This window comes from Acinonyx jubatus, chromosome D3 (genome assembly GCF_027475565.1).
Source record: "Acinonyx jubatus isolate Ajub_Pintada_27869175 chromosome D3, VMU_Ajub_asm_v1.0, whole genome shotgun sequence".
NCBI classification, from domain to species: Eukaryota; Metazoa; Chordata; class Mammalia; order Carnivora; family Felidae; genus Acinonyx; species Acinonyx jubatus.
In genome coordinates, this window is record NC_069392.1 from 42,226,148 (window position 1) to 42,247,478 (window position 21,331).

Below are 21,331 nucleotides of genomic sequence, written 5' to 3' on the forward strand. Positions count from 1 at the left end.
TTTTTGCTAACTAAATCCATATTCCACCATTTAGTAAATGGCCTTTATAATAAGCAAAAAAACTAATTATTTGTGGGATAAAGTGTTTCATGTATTTAACTTTTGTTCTAATGATATTGCATAATATCCAAATAACTAACCAGGATGTTAACTCTTACTGTTTTGTTGTTTTTGAGGGCATTTTAATTGTAGGAGTTTATTTGAATCATCAGTTTTACTGTTAGAGCCAAATCATTCTCATGGGCTTATGGGAATATATGCCACCAGGCGGTAGATTAATAACTATAAAAAAACCACATGAAAAGGTCACTGCAAATCTGGGATCAAAACCTGTGGTTTTCTGGATTTTGCAACCCACCAGCTTTTTGAAGCTCCTCTCTGGTAATATGATTTTTATGACAACACCACAGAGCTTTTATAGACACTTGTGATAATTAGGACAGACCAGGAGTACTCCACACTTGCCCACAGTGCCAGGCTTCTTCACCTGACAAGGAAGGACATTGATCAGCACAAGTCTGTTTCAAAAGACAAGCCATCCTTGTGATGGCAGAAAAGTATGATAGTGAATGAAGGAGACCCTTTTGTTCTCCAAACAGATTGGGAAAACAGACTGGATTGGAGCCTGGACCGCAGCACTTGGGAGGGCTCTTTATGGAGAACCACAGCAGAAAGGAATTCTCTGCTGGAGAATTCTGGCCCTTTGCACTGTCATTCCTGCAGTGTTGCAGTTATTCTCTCCAACCAGCTAACCGCCAGCCCCCTGATCAGCGGCCCCACCCGCCCCCCATCCTTCTTACTTTAAACATGTGTTATTGGAAACAGGGCAACACGAGGAACTTTGAGTTTGGGCCCTGGGGATCATATTGTCAGTCTATTCTGAACTTCCGTGCGATACCCAAGGACTTAACTGGGAGTGATTCTGATTTCACTGGGCCCCCAAACTTACTTTTGCATAAGAAAGACTAGGACCCTGGAAAACACATTTAAAACATGAGCCAAGAATCAAGTTCAGTGGGAGCTAGTTTAAGAGGGATAACCAACAGAAAAGCATGGATCCTTCAGGCACGTTCTGTCTGTGGCCTGCTGAATCACAAATGTGCTATTTGGGCCAGGTTTTTTGATCCGCTGAGTGTCCTGGTGGTACAGGGGCAAAACTGCTTCATTTCCTGAACTAGAATGCCTTATCTCCAGCACTCCGCAGACTGATTCCCTTGCCCTTCCTCCCACCCCCAGCCCCTCCAACAGGAACAAAGTCCCCAGTCTCTGGAAAGTAATGCTGAGAAAACAAACAGTACAAAGGCTGGTAACAGGGGGATATCTCTCTCGAATGTTTTTTGTGACCATCTAGGTTCAAGGAGGAGGGGTCCCCCAGCTACGTGAGCCAGCAGGATCTCTTTGTAGTAGGCATCTGTATGTTTGGCCAGGTGTCCTCCCAGCAGAGGGCAGAGAGGGAAAGATAAAACAGAATTCTTATTAAAAATAAGTCTCTGGGGAGAGAAAAAACAAGACACAGAAAGTGTGTCAAGTGGAAAGGGAGGCCAGGCGGTGCCATCTGATATTGATTAAATGCTTGATTAGGCCAGCAGGGAGAAAGGCACATCACGAGGAAATGACCCTGCTCTTCAGAATATGAACCAGTGACAGCGGTCTGGGAGCAGGTCTGCATGAATACCACATGCACAAGATGTCCGGTGGTAAACACAGTCCTAGCACACATGGCCAGAATGGGAGGGAAAGACCCTTTCCCTGAGAGTGAGGACGCGTGGCTCCTGATTTGCTTTACCTCGCCGGCCTCACTTTCCCCATCAATAACACAATGACACTTGACCAGATGACCCCTAAGCAACTTCCTCGCCCTAGATTCTGTTATCTATCCTAACCTCTCTGGTGATCAACTCTTCTGAGGCTTTGCTAATGGAATGCAAGAAATAGCCCTGGAGAGACATAAAGAGCTCACCCACCACAGTCCTAAAATCCAAAAGGAATGAACCCCCTCCCCCATCAGTCATAAAAATGTCATCCAGTCTTTCCAAGGGAGGTTGGTCCAGCATTGCTGTGTCTATCATCTTTCTGTGTTTATAGTTGCCACCAAAGCAAGTTTATGGTTTCTGAACATGAGATGTGGCATATTTGTGGGTCTATTTACATTTCCCCCCTCTCCCAATTCCAAAAATATTTTCATTCTGACTGATGTAAGGGCTCTTTGTTTTGTTTTAAGCTGCCAAATTGTAGAGAATCTAAGAGCTGATGGGTGTGTGTGTGTGTGTGTGTGTGTGTGTGTTCATCCTTTATTCAAGGATGAGCTATTGAAGTGTTTTTGTTTTTTTCTCTTTGGCATTGTCATGAGGACAACAGCATCTGAGTACAGGGTGAGGCCGGATTCCAGTGGGAATGGAAGTAGAAGCTCCCACTGAGATGAAGGGCCAGTGAAATCGAGATGAAGGGATGACCAGAGAGAGTCACCATGGCAAAGTAAGATCATGGCATTTGAAGTTGGGCAGACCCAGGTTTGAATCCTGGCTGTGATGTCTATGGGATGTCATTTCAGCTCTCACTGCCATGCCTCCTTGAAGGGTGATTACAAATAAAGGTGCTGTGTGGAAAGTACCTAGCTCAGAACCTGGTACAGTGTAGGCAGTAAATAAACAGCAAGAAACTATAGATGAGATAATAGTGATAAAAATATCCCCAGGGAGGATTCGCAGAGCCTGGCAACTGAGTGAATTAAAGAATAAGTACAAAAGAAGACTTGAGTGTGTCTTTGAGTGAGGGACTCAGATAGTGGTACTATTTAGGTTGGATGGAAATACGGACATTGGTGGAAGTTAGAGATCTGGTTTGGTGAAGATGGTACCGAGGTAGTTTTGGACAGGAGAGGTGGTGCGGAGACATACAGGTGGCAATTAAAGAAGGAGGATGAAAAGGAAACAGAGTGAAAGAAATAGGAAAACTGATAACAAAGAAGTTGATTTTCTCTAGGTCTGTTTGACCATTGAGTCTGACTTTACAGCTTCACCTTCAAGGGATTGGCTACCCAAAGGTTGATCCGGCATCATCATCTTCTCAGTAAACCTTAGCTCCTCATAATGTGTGTCTCCAACTAAGCATCTTCTAGACCTTGTTAGAAATGCAGAATCTTAGCTCCTACTTCAGACCTGCTAAATCAGAATCTGCATTTGACAGTGTGTTTTGTAAGCACTTTATAGTTTGAGAAGCACTGTTGTAAAGCAGGTGGCCAGACTAGCAGTGTCAGCATCCCCTGGGAACTTGTTAGAAATCCAAATTCTCAGGCACCTTCTCAGGCCTCCTGAATTAGAAAGGCTGTATTTTGACGACTCTGATGTACCCTAGAGCTTGAGAATCACCGCTCTAAGTCATGGAACAGATGGATTGAACCCCCTCCCCTTGGGTCTGTAGCACAGAACACCAGAGGGATTGGTTAAACCCTGAAAGTTAAAATGGAGTCATTGTTCTATGCTGTTTCTCTCATCATTTTGCATTAAACACAGCTGAAGAACTCTTTTCACTGAAGAAGGGCACTATGCGTAAAATTGCAAACCAGAAGGGGGGAGCTTTGGCTGAAGCTTAATCCTCACGACTTACCCATCAAAACTTATTGAGCACAATTATAGGAGATCAGTACTTTATGTGCTGTTGCTCCTGTGGGACACTATTAGTAAGACACACATAGGAAAACAAGGAATCTCCCAATATTTCTTACAATGTGATTTTCACATTTAAATGTCCACCGTTTTTGTCTTCTGTGATTCTAATCAATTTAATGGAAAGTTCCCTTTTTATAGGTTAGTTTCTGGAGTCACTTGCAGAAGTGATGGTGGTTTACCACTTAGACTAGAATGCTTTTCAAAAAGTTGAACTGTAAGCAGTAAAAATTTACCTCCTTTCATCAAAAATGTCTGGTTTTTCTAGTTTCCTAGTCATTATTCAAGTCACTGTGATAACGTAAATAAGGGTCAGTGTCTGTTTTCTGCATACATATAATGTACAACAATAGTTATATATTGAGCATTTTAATCATGAAGTTACCTATATTTTCTGCTGCAGGTTATAGTACATTATAGCCAGTGGCATAGTAAACCAGTTCAGTGTTGGGAGGGTGGGGGGGATGAATGCATGTCACAGTTTATGGTGGTTGCTAATTTCCATGGTGTAAACACTCCCTCCTGGGCCGACTTCAAGCTACCAACAGTTAAACAACCAGCTACCCAGATTCCCACACACTTAACAGCTGACTCTTGTAAAGCCAGTAGGAACTAGCTCGAGTATACCACTGAACAAACATTAAGGAACAGGCCACAGTTTTTTTGATTGGTGTGTTTGAATTGTGATAGCTCCAATAATAGCTGAAACAAGTAGATTTGGGTGTTTAAAATCTTCTGTCATGTAGAGATTTTTATTGAAATTATAATTATTTTTTTGTCATGTAGAGATTTTTATTATAATTATGGAATTTGATCTGAAATTATTCTGAGACAAAGTTATATGCAAATGCCCAATCTCATTAAATACAACAACATTAAATTACAACATAATGGCATTATTCAAAGTCTTTGTGTTGCTAAAGTGGTATGTTTAATTTTAAAATACCATTCATTCTGGGGCGCCTGGGTGGCTCAGTCAGTTAAGCATCCAACTCTTGGTTTCGGCTCAGGTCATGATCTTTTATGGTCATGCGGGTTATGAGTTCGAGCCCCATCTTGGGCTCTGCACTGCCAGTGCAGAGTGTGCTTAGGATTCTCTCTCTCTGCCCCTCCCCTGCATGCATGTGTTTTCTCTCTCTCTCTCTCTCTCTCTCAAAATAATTAAACTTAAAAAAAATACCACTCATCCTATAGTAAGGCATGTGGAAAAATTACTTTTTTTTTAAAAAGTAGGCTCCATACCCAGCATGGAGCCCAACCCAGGGCTTGAACTCAACTCAAGACCCTGAGATCAAGACCTAAGCTGAGATCACGAGTTGGATGCTTAACCAACTGAGCCAGCCAGGCGCCCTAGAAAAATTATTCCTAATCATAGTGTTTGAAGCAACATGCAGAAAGATAGTTTTCAAAATGAGATCTCTGGTTACTATTATTAAAATTTGACTTCTCTTACAGGTATCCAGGAAGGAACGCAGTGTACCAAATGTAAAAATAACTGGGCACTGAAGTTTTCTATCATATTATTATACATTTTGTGTGCCTTGCTAACAATCACAGTAGCCATTTTGGGATACAAAGGTAAGTACTCTTTCCTTTTTCCTTCCAAATGGCAGGTTTCTCTTTATGACTTTAAACATGAAAACAAAAAAAAGACACCCCTGTTTGCAAGTATGAAGTATTTCATTAATTCAGCTCAAACGCACAAGTAAGCAACATGATAAACTTTGTGTCTTGAGCCTCTTGGTAGCTGTGGGATCAGAGTCCTTTTGACTCATTTCAACAATAAGAAAGGTCCTCCATGACTTATAAAAATTTTTCTCACTGTTGCATTTTCCTACCTGTTTCTAGTTCCACCCTCTTTTTTCATCTTCTCTCTAAGAGGTGCTATGGAAACCCTGAGTCAGCACACAGGAAAATTGTACTGACACAGGGTAAGCCAAACACAGTCTCCAGAGATACGACTTACTTTACTCAGGGACTGGGCAGCCCGTTCCCTTTTTTCCTCTTCAGCACATTTACTGTGACCACTGTTGTTTATATAGCTCCATAAAAATATTGCCCTGCAGAAGTTAAACACAGAGGGAGCACTGCCACCTCAACAATACTTTATAGGATGTTAGGTATTCTTTCAATGTGTCTGGTTTCAGGTCAGTGGAGAATTATTGCCTCAGACTTGCAAATAAAGCGCGTTCACCACCATCACCACCACACCCATTCTAGATACTGCAGGTAAAAGGTGTCATGATTCAGAATCACAAGCTACATAAACCTTTTTACAGAAAACAGCCATAGAAGCCTTTCCATCAAAGATATGTGAGACAGGCATGTCATCTGGTTTTAGCAAGAGGCAGACATGGGGTCTGCTAATCTTCAAAACCTTCACTCAGCAGTCATCTCGGCTGCCTTCCCTCAGAACTGACAGATTAACAGTGGAGAATTCCCACAGGTTCTTGGTTCATAGATTTACTCTCCTTGGGGAGAGAAAGATTCAAAGTGAATTCCCCCCAAGCTATAACTTCTGTCTCCTCTTTCCCAGTGTCTAGAAGCTTCCTGAGGAAACCCAATGTGTTGAAATGAGAATGGGCTTTGGAGCCAGATGGTCAAGTTCATTCTTGATTCTGCTGTTTGTAATACAATTAATGTTTATTAAGTGCTTGTTGATATTCTAGGCATCATGCTAAGTCCTCTGCATGGTTGTGTAACCTGGGTATGAAGCATAACTTCTTTGAGTTTACTGTTTCTTAAAATGGCAATTAATAATGCCATTTTTCAAGGTGATTGAGATGAGCAAAGATGATGTCATTGAACCACCTGTCCATCTAGTACTACTAGATAGTGGCCATATTTCTGTGTTTCCTCTTCATAACTGCATTTATACAGCTATAGCCATTAGAATGGCAAAATGTTAAAAATACTCAATATAGGTGAGGCTTGGAAGTCTCATCTCTGAGGTCACACACGGAGAAAATTATGTGTGTCCTATAGTGTGTTGACTGATGAATTTTAGCACAGTGGAAATTTGGAAAATTACCATGTAATTTTATCCATTTGTGATTAGTTAATCCAACTTAGTATTAACAAAGTAAGTGTTAAGAAAGGTTATTAAACTGTGGTAAGGCAGGACAAGGAGTAGGGAGGGATCCTAGTGAGGAAAAGGAGGGTCTTTTATGTCCCAGGTAATTCAGACTGGCTCTCCTCCTTTACCACTTCTCCTTGACTGTTTCCAGCAAACTCAGATAAAGGAGAAACTTGGCAAATGGCCATTTAATAAGTACCTTTAGGGCTTAGTACTATGTGATACCATGAAAGCAAACATTTACTACTGAAAGAGAGATGACAAAGGTTTAAAGAACATACCACCATATGGGATTTTGTAATTCTTACCACTGCAAAGAAGTAAGATCTGAATCTTGACACCTTTAGAATGATACAGAAAGATCCAAATTTAGAGGAGGGTTTTTTTTTCTTTGTTTTTAAAGTACAGATGTTTCCTCCATTTTTATGACATTTGAAAGCCCTTCTCAGCTCTAGCATGTTTTGCGTGTGCTGGTCCATTTGCCTGGAACACCTTTTCTCTGCTCTCTACCTAAAATGACACCTTCTTTCCCTTCATGTTTCATTCAGACATACATCCTGCAAGAACCCCCTGAAGGCTGAGTTAGGTGCTCCTGTCACACTGTATCATTATGGCAAGTGGGCTTGTCTGTCTTACCACCCAAACTATAAGTTCCATGAAGACAAGAGACTCCTATCTTTAGTTTGTTATATCTCCCATCTAGCATCTAGCCTCATGGTACTTATTAGGCACCAAGTGAAGTTACTGAATAAATTAATGAGAGAATGGATGGATGGATGGATAGATGGGTGGATGGATGGATGGATGGATGGATGGATGGATGGATGGATTGTAGATCAGGGCTGACTTCTGTAAAGACAATCAGGTGGTGCCCAGGGACTCTAAAACCATTCTGCACTTAAGGCATTGCTACCACTCAGATCCCTACCTGTAAGCCTAAAATCCTGAAGATCAGCATGGCCTTCTCCGTGGGTGTCATCTGTCCAGGATGAAGTGGGGAGAGGTTGAGGGAACCAAGTGCAAGTGGACACAAGATGATCGTCTTGCCCCTTTTTCCTCCTTCAGGGGCCCCCATCTCTCAGGCATCTACTTAGAAATATAAGATAATACAACATGCAGTTTTGGTTTCCAAACATAGTCTTCATAAACTAAAGTGTGGATATTTTCCAGGTGTGTTTTCTCTTGTACAGTGATTCTTCTTTCTTGCTAATAAGATTCTAGTAACCGCACATTGTAAGAGGCAGAAAGATAAGACCTAGTTCTCCCCTCCCATGTCTCCCTTTGAAGTCTAGAGAAACTCTGTCCATTGCAAAAAAGAAAGGAAGAAAAAGAAATATTCTGACAAAGAAGATGTTTCTCTGAAGGAGAAGTTAGAAAGGAAAGAAAATAGAAACTGCTTTATGTATCAGAGTTAGCAAAGGCAACTCCATACTGTTTTTCTCAAAATTGTGTTTTTACTTCTCCTTTCATGTCACTTAGACAGCTACAAGTTGGGATATAACTTAGTTCCTTCTAGAGAATTTGCTGCACAAGTCAGGGAACTGCTGAGTCACCCACACAGGTCTGTACCGTGGCTGTGACCATGACACTCATGAGCTACTTTATAGAAAGCGTGTTCCTGGACAGTTTCAGCTTGGGTCATTCTCTGCTTGGGTTTTTTATCCTCAGTCATGGAGCTTCTGTGGCAGAAGCCATCTTTTAATTTCAATGAGTTGTGTTTCCTCCAGAACCTTCCCTGAACGGGGAAATTGTACTCAGTTGTCCTTCCCAGCAGTCATCCATCTTAAGGTAATGAGGATAAAGAAGAAAGACAGAAATCTGAATATTTCTCAAGAAGAATCTCCTGTAACTCAACATTCCTAGTCACAGAAGGTCTACCTTGCTGCTAAGCTCTCCTAACCTAGCAGTTATGTCCATCAAATCACACTGAGTTGGCTACGTTAGAAGCCAGGGTAACACCATACAACCATATCTCCTAAGTGTTTGAAATGAAACCTGAAATAGTGTTCAAGGTAGAAATGTCTTTATTGCATTCCAGGGGAGTGCAGCTGGTATTCCCAGAAGTCCCAGGTACCAATGCAGGGGTATCTCCCCTCACCCAATCCCCCATTCAGCCTGGGACAGACACTCATGAGCACCAAGCAGGAGCTCTGTGCCTTGCTGCTGTTCCTTTCCTCAGGGACTGGACCATGAGCTATGCCTCTTGTGGGAGGAAACCATATTTAGGAAAAAGAAATAGTAAATAAGAAGCAATGTGGAGTTATAGAGAAAGCATGGGGTTTGGAATTAGATCTCCTGGCCTGCCAGCCCCCTAGTCATTTACAAGCTGTGTAATTTTGGGCAAGCTACTGAACGTCTCTGAGCCTCAATTTCTTCATCGGTAAAATAGCAGTTTTAAGGATTAACTGCAGTGATGGCACAGTGTATCTGTCAAAGAGTAGGCCCTCAATAAAGAGAGGCTGTTACTGGTGTTATCATTGGTGTGGTGTGGAATCCGATCATCTGGGAAGGCTGAGCATAGTTGGGGTGGTCATCTTGGAGTGGACCCTGAAGGATGGGTGGCATTAAGAGAGGAGGTTGATGGTCCAGGCCAAGGGATGGTACCAAAATGCTTTTGTAGAAAAGGGATTATTGTCAGATTATCCAAGGGAATTAGGCTTTGGGTACTTGAAGAGGGCTGACCCTTTAGCTATAAAATCTGAAGCAGCAATTATTCTAAAGAAAAATTCTCTGTTAAACAGTTTCTAGTAAAGCGGAGCCCATGAAAAAAACAGACTGCTAGGAACTCTTCTGTTTCATGTTCATTTTCCTCACAGGAGAGGGATCTACAGACAGAGGTCTGCATCGATAGACAGTTTCTAGTCTAAGAGAGGATGGCTCTGCCACCGTTTTCCTGGTTAACAACTTGTGCTGATAAGAGTAAAAATTGACGAAAATGCTGTGTGCTATTACAGCAAGTGTTGGTTCTGGATGTCCATCAGCTGGGTATTTTTATGTAATACCAAGCTGCCAGCTTTGCAGCCCTGAAGTTTGCAGCTTTATACCCAGATCCTATTTTTAAACACAGACGCACACACCCCAGTGCATGTAAGCAGTTCATTAGCATTTGTGGTCGGGGCAAATAGCTTCCTTGCTGAGCGGAAGAGAAACCTAACAGGTTTGTTATTTGTTTGTAACAAATGTATTCATTCCCTTTGCGCAAACCTGAATTATCTGTCCATGAAAATTCTGTGTTTTTTTAAACTAAAATGGAAGAAAAATTAGAGAGGGTAGAAAAATGACTGCCTGTCAGCATATTTAGAGGTTTTTTCGGCTTCCGGGGGAAAAAAGGGCAGGACTTAAAATCCTGTGTGTGGTTTGAGGACAGACTGAGGCATGTGTTTTGATTTGAGGATCAAAACTGAATCTTAACTCATAAACATTTTATACTTTATTTTTTAAAAGTTTAATTTTGCTTAAATGTAGATGAAACATTTTGTTCAGTTTCAGGGATTTATGAATGTGCATGCCTATCTAACAATCCTAAGGTACAGATTACTATAACTGTACCTCTCTTGTCTATATAGTCACTTACCAAAACAACAATCATCATTCAACTGGATGTTGTACTCGTTGCCAGTGCTGAGGCTTCCCTGGGGCGTCTGGTTTGTATGTTTGTTTGCATGACCTCTATCTAGCTCAGCCAGTTTTTCACAGGCCTCAGTAGCCAGCAGGCAGACTCTCATTTATTTAAATAAATAGCATTATAAACAAATATGTGTTGAATGCCTACTAAGTGCCACACACTAAGAGGTACGAATAAAACTGCGTACACATTTTCCTGCCTTAAAGGATCTAATAGTAAACAAGCCATGATAACACATTGAAGGAAGTCCTACAGTAGGGAAAGGACTACTTGCCAAAAGAATTCTGCAAGATGCCCGGCAGCAAAGATTTCCCACAGGAAGTGATGAGCTGAGTCTTGAAGAGCAAGTAGGGCTTAGCGTGGTGAAGAGTCCAGGGAAGAACATTCTAGGTAGAAAGAACACATGAAAGGGCTTGGGTGGGAAGGTATTTGGTACAGTGACTGCATGGCAAGGTTCTCCAGGGAAGGTGCTAGGCACCACAGGGCTGGGTCAGTTTAGGTCATACAGACACATGGGAGCATACTTCTGCTTCCTGATAGGAGCCAGGGGAATCTTCTAACACGGTCTTGCATGGGTGGGACACTTGATAAATAAAAACAAACTGGCTCCATTACCTCACAATTAACATACAAAACATATTCATGCTTAAAAAAAAATAAAGTCCGTATTTTCAGAAAACCGTTGATACCAAGAAAGACTGCATCTCAAGCTGCTGGAGGCTGGATCTCACAGGAGTCACTTCTGGAGAAATACACTCTTAATAGATATTTTAGAAAGAAACCATATTCACAACCATAGAGAATGACTGCCTTCTGAGAACAAAGAGAAGAGAAGCTTTTACTTAACATTGTATCACTAACTCTTTCCCTATCACGTACAATCAAGAAAATGCTAAGAAAAAAAAAAAAAGGAAAAGTCTTCGTAGATCATTGTTTGGAAACCAACTTAGGCATCTCCTTGGGAACTGATAAACTACAGATTGTCACTAAGGAGAACCAAATTTTTCAGGCCTCCTGAAAGAGAACGGCAAACACTGTTTCCCTTTCACAAAGACTGTTTATAGAATTAAGCTAGGTGTTCTTTGCTATGGACTCTGCTTCCAGATAAGTGAGTACCACCTTCCAGGAATAGTAGGGAGTCTGATGAATGATGAGATTTTGTAAATGATCTACCTATGGAAGTTCCTATAGAAAATAATACAGATCAAAAGCTTATATAATACATAAAAATTAAAAATTAGTTTCAAACAAGGTCTGGAACATCTGAGGCAATACAGAATCATAAGAACATACAGTTCTCAACCAAATAAACTATCACTGGGTTTTGTGACAAGTTATTTTTCTACGAGAATGGCTTATTCCTCATATTTGATTTCATTTATACTCTTTTTGTGTCAGTCTGTTTCCTGTATTCTGTAATGAAATGGTCTTTTGTTGAAACTGAAAAATAAATTATGAGCAGGTGTGTGTACTAATCTTTAGTTTCCAAATCTTAGTTGTAGAAAAAATGGACAATGTTACAGGTGGCATGGAGACATCTCGCCAAACCTATGATGACAAGCTCACAGCAGTGGAAAGCGACCTGAAAAAATTAGGTAATCTGCAACAAGAATGACCCATTAAACTAAATCCTCTAATTCTACATTAAAAGACCATAGCTCTTTAGAATGACATTGCTATAAACTCACATCCACCCAGAAGGACATTAATTTTTGTGTTGTGTGTTGAGTTTTTCCTCACAATTTAATTTAAAGGCGTCTACGTTTTAAAGTTAAAGAGCAATCTTAGAGTTGGATTCTCCCCACCCCCAAAAACTACTCCATATGCCAGTTAAAATCTGAAGACCAGGCACGCCTGGGTGGCTCAGTCAGCTAAGCATCCAACATCAGCTCAGGTCATGATCTCATAGTTCATGAGTTCAGGGCCCACGTCAGGCTCTGTGCTGACAGCCAAGAGCCTGGAGTCTGCTTTGAATTTCATGTTTCCCTCTCTCTCTGCTCCTCCCCTGCTTGTGCTCACTTGCGCGCTCTCTCTCTCTCTCTCTCAAAAATAAATAAGCATTTGAAAATCTGAAGACTGGGGCGCCGGGGTGGCTCAGTCGGTTAAGCGTCCTACTTCAGCTCAGGTCATGACCTCACAGCTCGTGAGATCAAGCCCCGCATCAGGCTCTGTGCCGACAGCTCGGAGCCTGGAGCCTGCTTCGGATTCTGTGTCCCTCTCTCGCTCTGCCGGTCCCCTGCTCGTGCTCTGTCTGTCTCTCCCTCTCTCTCAAAAATAAATAAACTTTAAAAAAAATGCTTATAAAAATCTGAAGACCAATCCTGATCAAAAAGTACCACAAATACACTTTAATAAAAGCTCTTTTATAAAATTTCCAGTCAATTCCTATTTGAAATATTCTAAACTGCATTGAAGAATTATGAAAATTAATTTTTTTAAAATGAAAGATTCCAGTTCTATCCTTGAATTTTTGTTTCCATTTTTTTGAAAGGAATTAATGGTAAATTTAATAAAGTTTATTGCCTTCTTGACACCCTGCCCAGTGCTCTAGAATCTGGTAGAATTCCCTCCTTCTTTGAGAAAAGCACTTACAAAGTTAGTACCCTTTCCACTTTTCCAGGACCCAGTTTTAATAGACACGTGGGTTTTACTAACGTAGACCATTCTGCATATATCACAGATTTTATATCTGAAATACGCAGTGCATACCAATTAAGTCTCTTTGAGATCTTTGACCTCACGTGAACATTTCTTCATATCACTAAGTAACAAAACATGTCTTATTCCAGGGGACCAAACTGGGAAGAAAGCTATAAGCACCAACTCAGAACTCTCTACCTTCAGATCAGACATACTGGATCTTCGTCAGCAGCTTCGTGAGATTACAGAGAAAACCAGCAAGAACAAAGACACGCTGGAGAAGTTACAGGCAAGTGGGGATGCGCTGGTGGACAGGCAGAGTCACCTGAAGGAAACTTTGGAGAATAACTCTTTCCTCATCACCACTGTAAACAAAACCCTCCAAGCATATAATGGCTATGTCACCAATCTACAGCAAGACACCAGCGTGCTGCAGGGCAATCTGCAGAGCCAAATGTACTCTCATAATGTGGTTATTATGAACCTCAACAACCTGAACCTGACCCAGGTGCAGCAGAGGAACCTCATCACTAATTTGCAGCGGTCTGTGGATGACACGAGCCAGGCCATCCAGCGAATCAAGAATGACTTCCAAAATCTGCAGCAGGTTTTCCTTCAAGCCAAGAAGGACACTGATTGGCTGAAGGAGAAAGTGCAGAGTTTACAGACGCTGGCTGCCAATAACTCTGCCTTGGCCAAAGCTAACAACGACACCCTGGAGGATATGAACAGCCAGCTCAGTTCATTCACAGGTCAGATGGACAACATCACCACAGCCTCACAGGCCAATGAGCAGAACCTGAAAGACCTGCAGGACGTACACAAGGATGCGGAGAACAGAACAGCCATCAAGTTCAGCCAGTTGGAGGAACGCTTCCAGCTCTTTGAGACAGATATTGTGAACATCATTAGCAACATCAGTTACACTGCCCACTACCTGCGGACGCTGACCAGCAATCTGAATGAAGTCAGGACGACTTGCACAGATACGCTGACCAAACACACAGACGACCTGACCTCCTTGAATAACACACTGGCCAACATCCGTTTGGATTCTGTTTCTCTCAGGATGCAACAAGACATGATGAGGTCAAGGTTAGATACTGAAGTAGCCAACTTATCAGTAATTATGGAAGAAATGAAGCTGGTAGACTCCAAGCATGGTCAGCTCATCAAGAATTTTACAATACTACAAGGTAAGTGAAAATTCCGAATTTATTTGTGTTAGTTATTGATTGCTGTATAACAAACGACCCTAAAAGCTGGCAACTTAAAACAATAAACACTTGCTATCTCACCATTTCTGTAGGTTAGGAATTCAGGAGTGGCTTAGCTGGGTGATTCTCACTCAGTATCTTTCATAAGGTTGTGTCAAAATATTGGCAAGGGCTGCAGTCATCTCAAAACCTTAACTGGGGCTGAGAATCTGCTTTCAAGATGACTCACGTACATGGTTTTTGGCAGGAGGCCTCAGTTCCTCACAACGTGAAGTTGCTTGAGTGTTCTCACAATATGGCAGCTGGCTGCCTCCAGAGCAGGTGATCCAAGAGAAAGCACAAAGAGAAGTCACATGCCTTTTATGACCTAGCCTCAGAAGTCACATACCATCACTTCCACCATAATCTGATAAATCACTAAGTCCAACCTGGGGAGATTAAGCTCCACATCTTGAAAAGAGTTTTAACTATGAATTTGTGGTCAGTGGTCAAAGACAGTCCATTAAATATTTGTTGAATTTGGACTTTGTCAGTGCCTAGCTCTTTCAAGTCTTTATAAATTGGGCTCCTTTGAAAGCAAGATTAATTTTTTTAGGTCACAGATATTCCTAATTTTTTTAAGTTTATTTATTTTTAGAGAGAGAGTGTGTGTGTGTGCGCGCACACACACAAACATGACAGGGGAGGAGCAGAGAATCCCAAGCGGGCTCTGTGCTGTCATTGCAGAGCTTGATGCGGGGCTGTAGCTCATGAACTATGAGATCATGACCTGACCCAAAATCAAGAGTCAGATGCTTAAATGACTGAGCCACCCAGGCACCTCAGAGATTCCTATTCCTAAGTGTCATGAGCAGATGGATGGATGGCCATCCCAGTAACCATAAGGCCACAGAGGAGAGAAAGAATGTGACTTGCATATAAAATCTGAGTTTTACTTTCATCCAGGTCATCCATGTAAATTGAAAATATTTGGCTCAAATTAAGTCTCCTTCTGAGATTTGCAGCAACCATGTAATAATAGTATTTTTTAGTCGTAAACTATCTTCACAGGTTTTAAGTTGAAAGTACTATGTGAAAGATGCTGTGCTGAGCCCTCTGAGGTATGCAGAGAAGCCCAGGTGGTCTCTGCCCTCAGGTAGCTCAAATCAATAGAAGGTCAGGGGCGCCTGGGCAGCTGGTCGGTTAAGTGTCCAACTTTGGCTCAAGTCACAGTCTCACGGTTTGAGACTTCAAGCCCCGCATCAGGCTTTCTGCTGACAGTGTGCAGTCCATTTCTGATCCTCTGTCTCCCTCTGTCTCTGCCCCTCCCTCACTCATGCTCGCTCTCTCAAAAATAAGTAAACCTTTAAAAAAAAAAATCAAGAGATTTAGAGTATCAGGAGACTACCTGTTAAGCAAAATAATCCTGATTTTCAAAAAGAGGATACAGGTGGATTCTACACACTGTGTAGAATGGGAATTTGTCTTCAAGCCTGAGAAGAGGATAATTTGTGAACCTTCAGGAAAGCAGCAATCATCACAAGGAGTTCATTAAGAAAGCAGGTGATGGGGCACCTGGGTGGCTCAGTCGGTTGAGCGTCCGACTTCGGCTTAGGTCATGATCTCACGGTCTGTGAGTTCGAGCCCCGCGTCGGGCTCTGTGCTTACAGCTCAGAGCCTGGAGCCTGTTTCAGATTCTGTGTCTCCCTCTCTCTCTGCCCCTCCCCTCTTCACGCTCTGTCTCTCTCTGTCTCAAAAGTAAAAATAAACGTTAAAAAAAATTTAAAAAAAAAAAGCAGGTGAACCTAAACTTATTTCTGCATATTAACAGCGTTATTCGATTGTTTAAACTAGGAGAATGAAAAATAGCATATCTGGATTTTACCAAGGCATTTGTCACTAATGCTGTTAAGAACAAGATGGTAAAAATAGCTACTGGATTATAGCACAGTTAGATGGGTTTATGGGTTACGTTGGTTTTCTGTGCTATGTAACAAATTACAAACTCAGCAGCTTAAGACAACACCCATTTCTTTCTTTTTTTTAGTTTATTTTTTATTTTGAGAGAGAGCAAGCAGGGCAGGGGTGGAGGGAGAGATAGAATCTGAAGCGGGCTCCATGCTTTCAGCAAAGAACCTGACAAGGGTTTGAACTCACAAACTATGAGATCGTGAACTGAGCCGAAATCAAGAGTTGGATGCCTAACTGACTGAGCCACCCAGGTGACACCCATTTCTTATCTCACAATATCTGTGGGTTAGGAGACTGGGCAAGGCTTGGGTCCTCTGCTTAGGGTCTCTCACCAGGGTGCAGTGTCACCGAGGGGCTGAGGTTTCATCAGAGGCTTGACTGGGGAAAGATCCATTTCCACGCTCCCTCAGGTGCTTGACAGAATTCATGTCCTTGCAAATGTGAGATTGAGGTTCCTGGGGGATTTCAGGGGAGTAAGGGGTACTGGCCTAGAGACCACCTACAGTTCCTTGCCATGTGACCATCTGACAACACTGCAGCTTCTTCAGAGCTGGCAAGGGAGTCTCTCACTCCAGTCTGCTGAGACTGTGTTATGTAACGTCATCTCATCTAATGTAAGTCAAGGGGGTGACATGCCATCATCTTTGCCATGTTCTGTTGGTTAGAAGCAAGTCACAGGTTCTACACTCAAGGGGAAGGGATTACACGAGGGTATGAGTCATTGGAGATGGCCCTAGGGTGTGTCTACCACAGAATGGGTCTAAAGAATGGTAGTTAATGAGCCCCTGTGAGGCTGGCAGCAAGTCTGGATGGCAGATGGCAGGGGCCCATTCAACAGCTTTGTCCGTGACTAGCATGAGGATATGGATGACCTGGTAATCCAATACTTGTATGACGTGAAACTATATATACTAGCCCATGGATGACAGAATCATAATCCAAAATGACCTGGAGAGGCTAGAATAATAAAAAGATACCAACAAATGAAGGAGATAGGGAATACATGTAAAATCCTGCTGGTAGGTGGAAAAAAACAAATAGAACAATGTTGATGGGAGAGCATGGCTTAAAGAAGTATGCATGAAAAGCATGGTGGTTTTAGTTGATTGTAAGCAAGTCACTGTGTCTGCCAGTGAATCTAATGTGATCTTTGACTATATCAATAGAAATATGTCCAAAATGAAGGAGGTGATATCTTACTCCATTCAGTGTGGCAAGACTACCCCTGGAGGATAGTGTGTACTTTGGAGGGGTCCCTTTCAAGAGGGACGTTCACAGAGCAGCATGTTCAGAAAAATTTGTCCAGGATTATGCAGTCTAGATGTGCTCAAGGAAAGATTGAAGGACCTGGGAACTTTAACCTGTAGGAGAGACTGCTTAGTGGGAGATAAGGCTGCTATCTATAGCTATTTAAAGACTGTCACATGGAAGAGATTTTAAATGACATCTGAGGAGGGTGAAACAGACTAATGAGTACTCATTAATAGAAAACATTTTGGTTTTATATGATGTTGCTTATAAAAATTGGCGTTGCCTGTAAATATAATGGCTTCCCTGAGAAATATGGGTGTCCCAACTGGGGGATGGACAGTTGCAGGGACACTGTGGGTGTAAGTCATACTCTGAATAAGTGACAGGTTTTCAAATGATAAAAAAGGTATTAGGGGACTAGTTTTCCCCTGTTTTTTCTCAAATTCAGAATGAGGGCATATCTCAATAGATAATGCAACCACATGAAATAAGAGCTTGCTAAATTTCTCTGGGCATTGTAAAACCTTAGAAAATCCTATTGTAGTTTTCTGGCCATTTTCCAGCTATAAGTTTTATGGTTTTATTATTCCATTAGTCCAATTGCTAGCTTGTCTTCTACAAGTAAACTTCTGACATATTTAGTGTGTATAGACAGTGTGACTTGTCAGCTAGGGAAGTGTGTGAAAAGCTTATAGTTGAACATTCAGACCCTGGCTTTAAATTAATGTTTCCATTATTGTGATTATTTTTATTGGCTAATGTTGAATGTGAGTATACTGAGTGCTTTACACAAGCTCTGTAGGATAGGAACTTATAAGATCATAACCAGTTTACAGATGAGGAAACTAAGGTTTAGAGAGGTGTTTAAGGAAACTGCTCAAATTTACAGAGATGGTAAATAGCTAAACAGTATCAAGTCCAGGCTTCCTGGTGCCAGAGCCCATGCTGCCAACCCCGTCAGTAATCGCTGAAAGTGAGTGACCCTCCTCTACAGTCCCCAGCTGCCCCTGAAGTAGTCTGTGAGGGCAGGGAGCTGGGATTTCGTTCTAAGTGCGACAGGGAGGTTTTAAGCAAGGTGGTGACATGGTCTGATTTATATTTTTAAAAGGTCATTCTGGGTGCAGGGTCAGGGGGTGAGGTGGGAGAAGAATAGATTACAGGGGAGCAAGCAGGGTGATGGGGGTCCAGTGAGGAGCTATGGGCCAGATATGAGTGACGTGGATATAAGAGAAATGGGTCTCATCATCGAGGAGGAGTCTTGTAGGCAGGCTCAAGGGCAGCCTTACCCTTCCGTGGTCAACAGGGCCCTGCTGTAGAAGCCCTGACTGGCTTCCTCTGGCTGTACTCTGCCGAGGGGGAGGAGTCTACAGGTTCAAGGGGCTGCGAGTATTCAGAGCTCACATCAACCTGTTCTTGACCCCATTTGATGCCCAAGACCCTAGAATTTCCTACGCAAAGTGTCCGAAGCCCAGAGGAGCAGCCGTGAGACATGGTGTGTTGTAGGGGTGGTGGTGGAGGGGTGTGGACAGAAACTGAACACAGGGTCAGGGGCCAGTGTATGTGGCTAGATGAGGCTGATGGGTGGATTGGCTGTGAGGGTGAGGGAAAGAGAGGAGCAGGATATCTCCTTAGTTTTTAGCTGAAGCAAGTAGGTAGATGGACAGACTGGGGAGGTTCAGGTTGAGAGGCCCGTTTAGACATACTAAGTGGAACATATCTGTTACAATGAGGTTTCTGACTCCATGCTTCTGAAACACCTGAGATCCTGGTTTCTGAGTGATTTTTTCCTTTTCACATATGCCTTTCCTATATTACTTTTATCCTTGGTCTTTTTATTACCTGCACTTTCTGTGAGGTAAATGAAACTTCTCAGGCCAAACAAACTGCCCCCATTCTATTCCATCTGTTCAACTTCCTCCAGAACAGGAATGTTCACGAGGTGTTCCCATGGAAGAAGAGACTGGGGGCAGAGCTCCATTTCCCCTTGCACTTCTCCAGTGCCTTTCCTCTGTCCCTCCCGGCAAATCTGGTTCCTGAGGATGAGGGAAAGATGAGATAAAGTAGGATGGAGCAGGACTAGATTAACTTTGGGTTATGTTGGGCTTGCCTCTGCAAGATTCAGAATACCCTATTGCTTCCAGGGAAATCCTTTGGACTCGGACTTAATGAGCCCTCACGCATATGGTGCATGCCGTTCAGTCGCAGGAGACATTGGCCTCATTTCGAAGTAGAAGCTGAAGCTCCCTGCTTGCACTGAAGCTAGGTGATAACTGGAAATAGATTTTAAACCCCATGTTGAATCCCAGCAACAATTATCTCTTTATCCATAAACCAAAAATACTTTATTGGAAAAGCCTTGTTTTTGTTACAAATAATGTAAATATCTTTATGCTCATTGTGTATGTGGAGGACTTCACTCGTCATAACGTCACAGTGCACTCTTGGGTAGGAAGCAAAGAATGCAAGGTGCACCTTCCTAGCACAATCAGAGGGCTCCCTTCCTCTGTTCTTGTGAGAGAGGCAACAGATTTAGTGGGTAAGAACAAGAGCTCTGGAAATAGACCTGAACACAAATACCAAGTTCCTCATCCTCTCCCTGCCTCAGTTTCCTATTCTGCATCTACCTTTCGAGTTATGAGAACTTCATGAGATAATGTCAATAAAGCTGTTCGTACAGTGCCTAGCAGGCAGTTGGCTAATATTCATACTCAAATGTGAGTAAGTTCAGTGCCTACCCAGGATTTCTGTTGCAGCCCCAGCTGCTATATCACAGTGCCAAACAACAGCTTCGTGTGCTCAAGGAATAAAATTGTACAGATGGGATCAGTGTTGATTTGGTTCCAAAAGTACTTACTGCTGGCAGCCCAGTGCCTAGCCTTGGAGAGGACTCAGAGTCAGGTGCTGCTGACAGCTAGCTTTCACTCACTTTCCAGTCCATTGTCTGCAGTGTGCCAGTCATACTGCTGAGCACTTGGTTAATTTGTCTGTTTTCCTTGTTCCATCTCTTTAAGGTAGGAATTACCAGCATTCCGCATTTGCAGGGCTGGGAACCATGGCACAGAACCTGAGTAACTTATCCAAGGTCAAGGAGCTAGTAATGTCAGAGAGTACTAACCCTGGATCTAATTCCCAAACTGATGCTTCTACATGAGCCCCTGCTGCTATGCAACGATGTAAGAGAAAAGACGGCATGTTTGGGAAGTTGAAATGTGGAAGAGTTTGTTTTCAGTAGAACAGTCGGTTGAGGTGTAAGAGATTGACATTTGAGCTGGACCTTGACAGATACGTAGGAAGGCTGAATGGATCAGGCAGGAGGCCTCAATTTCTCTCATTGCCAACTGCCATTCTTGTCATGCTTCCTCAAAGAAGACTGCTTGTCTGAGGACCTTTGAGAGCAGGCATTTGAGGGCATAGAAACAGAACTGTGGCCAGTTGGTGAGAAATGGTGGTTTAAATATACCCTGTGGACAAGGGTATATTTGTGGAGAGGGAGCTTCCGTGGCTTTCCAGAAGCCTGTCTTAAACATGAGGTTAAGAATCAAATTATTTTTCAAAATTATTGCCAAATAATATCTTTTAAATTTCCTCAAACAAGTACTTTTAAAGCACGTCAGTGAGAACAAACTGAGGGTTGATGGGGGGTGGGGGAAAGTGGGTGATGGGCATTGAGGAGGGCACCTATTGGGATGAGCACTGGGTGTTGTATGGAAACCAACTGGAAAATAAATTTCATATTTTAAAAAAATGAGAAGAAAAAATGTCTCAGATTATATGACTAGTTTTCTCTATCTTCTAACCTTACCACTAGAGGTTCTAAAATGAAGTCTCCAAAATCTTGCAGGGCAGTAAGAATTGAAGTGGTTTCTCTACTTTCTGCTTTATTGGAAAACAAATTGGAAACTTCTCT

At 42.3% G+C, this 21,331-nt stretch overlaps 1 protein-coding gene and 1 long non-coding RNA gene across 3 annotated transcripts in view; one reads left to right on the plus strand and one right to left on the minus strand.

Annotated features, from left to right (window-relative positions):
• LOC113602206 (uncharacterized) overlaps positions 1 to 12,405 on the minus strand; it is a 35,386-nt gene extending 22,981 nt beyond the window's left edge. The window contains exon 1 of the long non-coding RNA XR_003423583.2: positions 7,670 to 12,405. This is a non-coding gene — a long non-coding RNA (uncharacterized LOC113602206). The remainder of the gene's footprint in view (positions 1 to 7,669) is intronic.
• The window catches only part of COLEC12 (collectin subfamily member 12), a 193,379-nt gene that overhangs the window by 139,667 nt on the left and 32,381 nt on the right, over positions 1 to 21,331 (plus strand). Inside the window, exons 3-5 of one of the 2 annotated variants that reach the window (XM_015066572.3) lie at positions 5,121 to 5,243; positions 11,863 to 11,961; positions 13,156 to 14,202. In XM_015066572.3, the coding sequence (XP_014922058.2) occupies positions 5,121 to 5,243; positions 11,863 to 11,961; positions 13,156 to 14,202 (1,269 nt within the window). The remainder of the gene's footprint in view (positions 1 to 5,120; positions 5,244 to 11,862; positions 11,962 to 13,155; positions 14,203 to 21,331) is intronic. The other variant, XM_053206236.1, reaches the window with a different exon arrangement.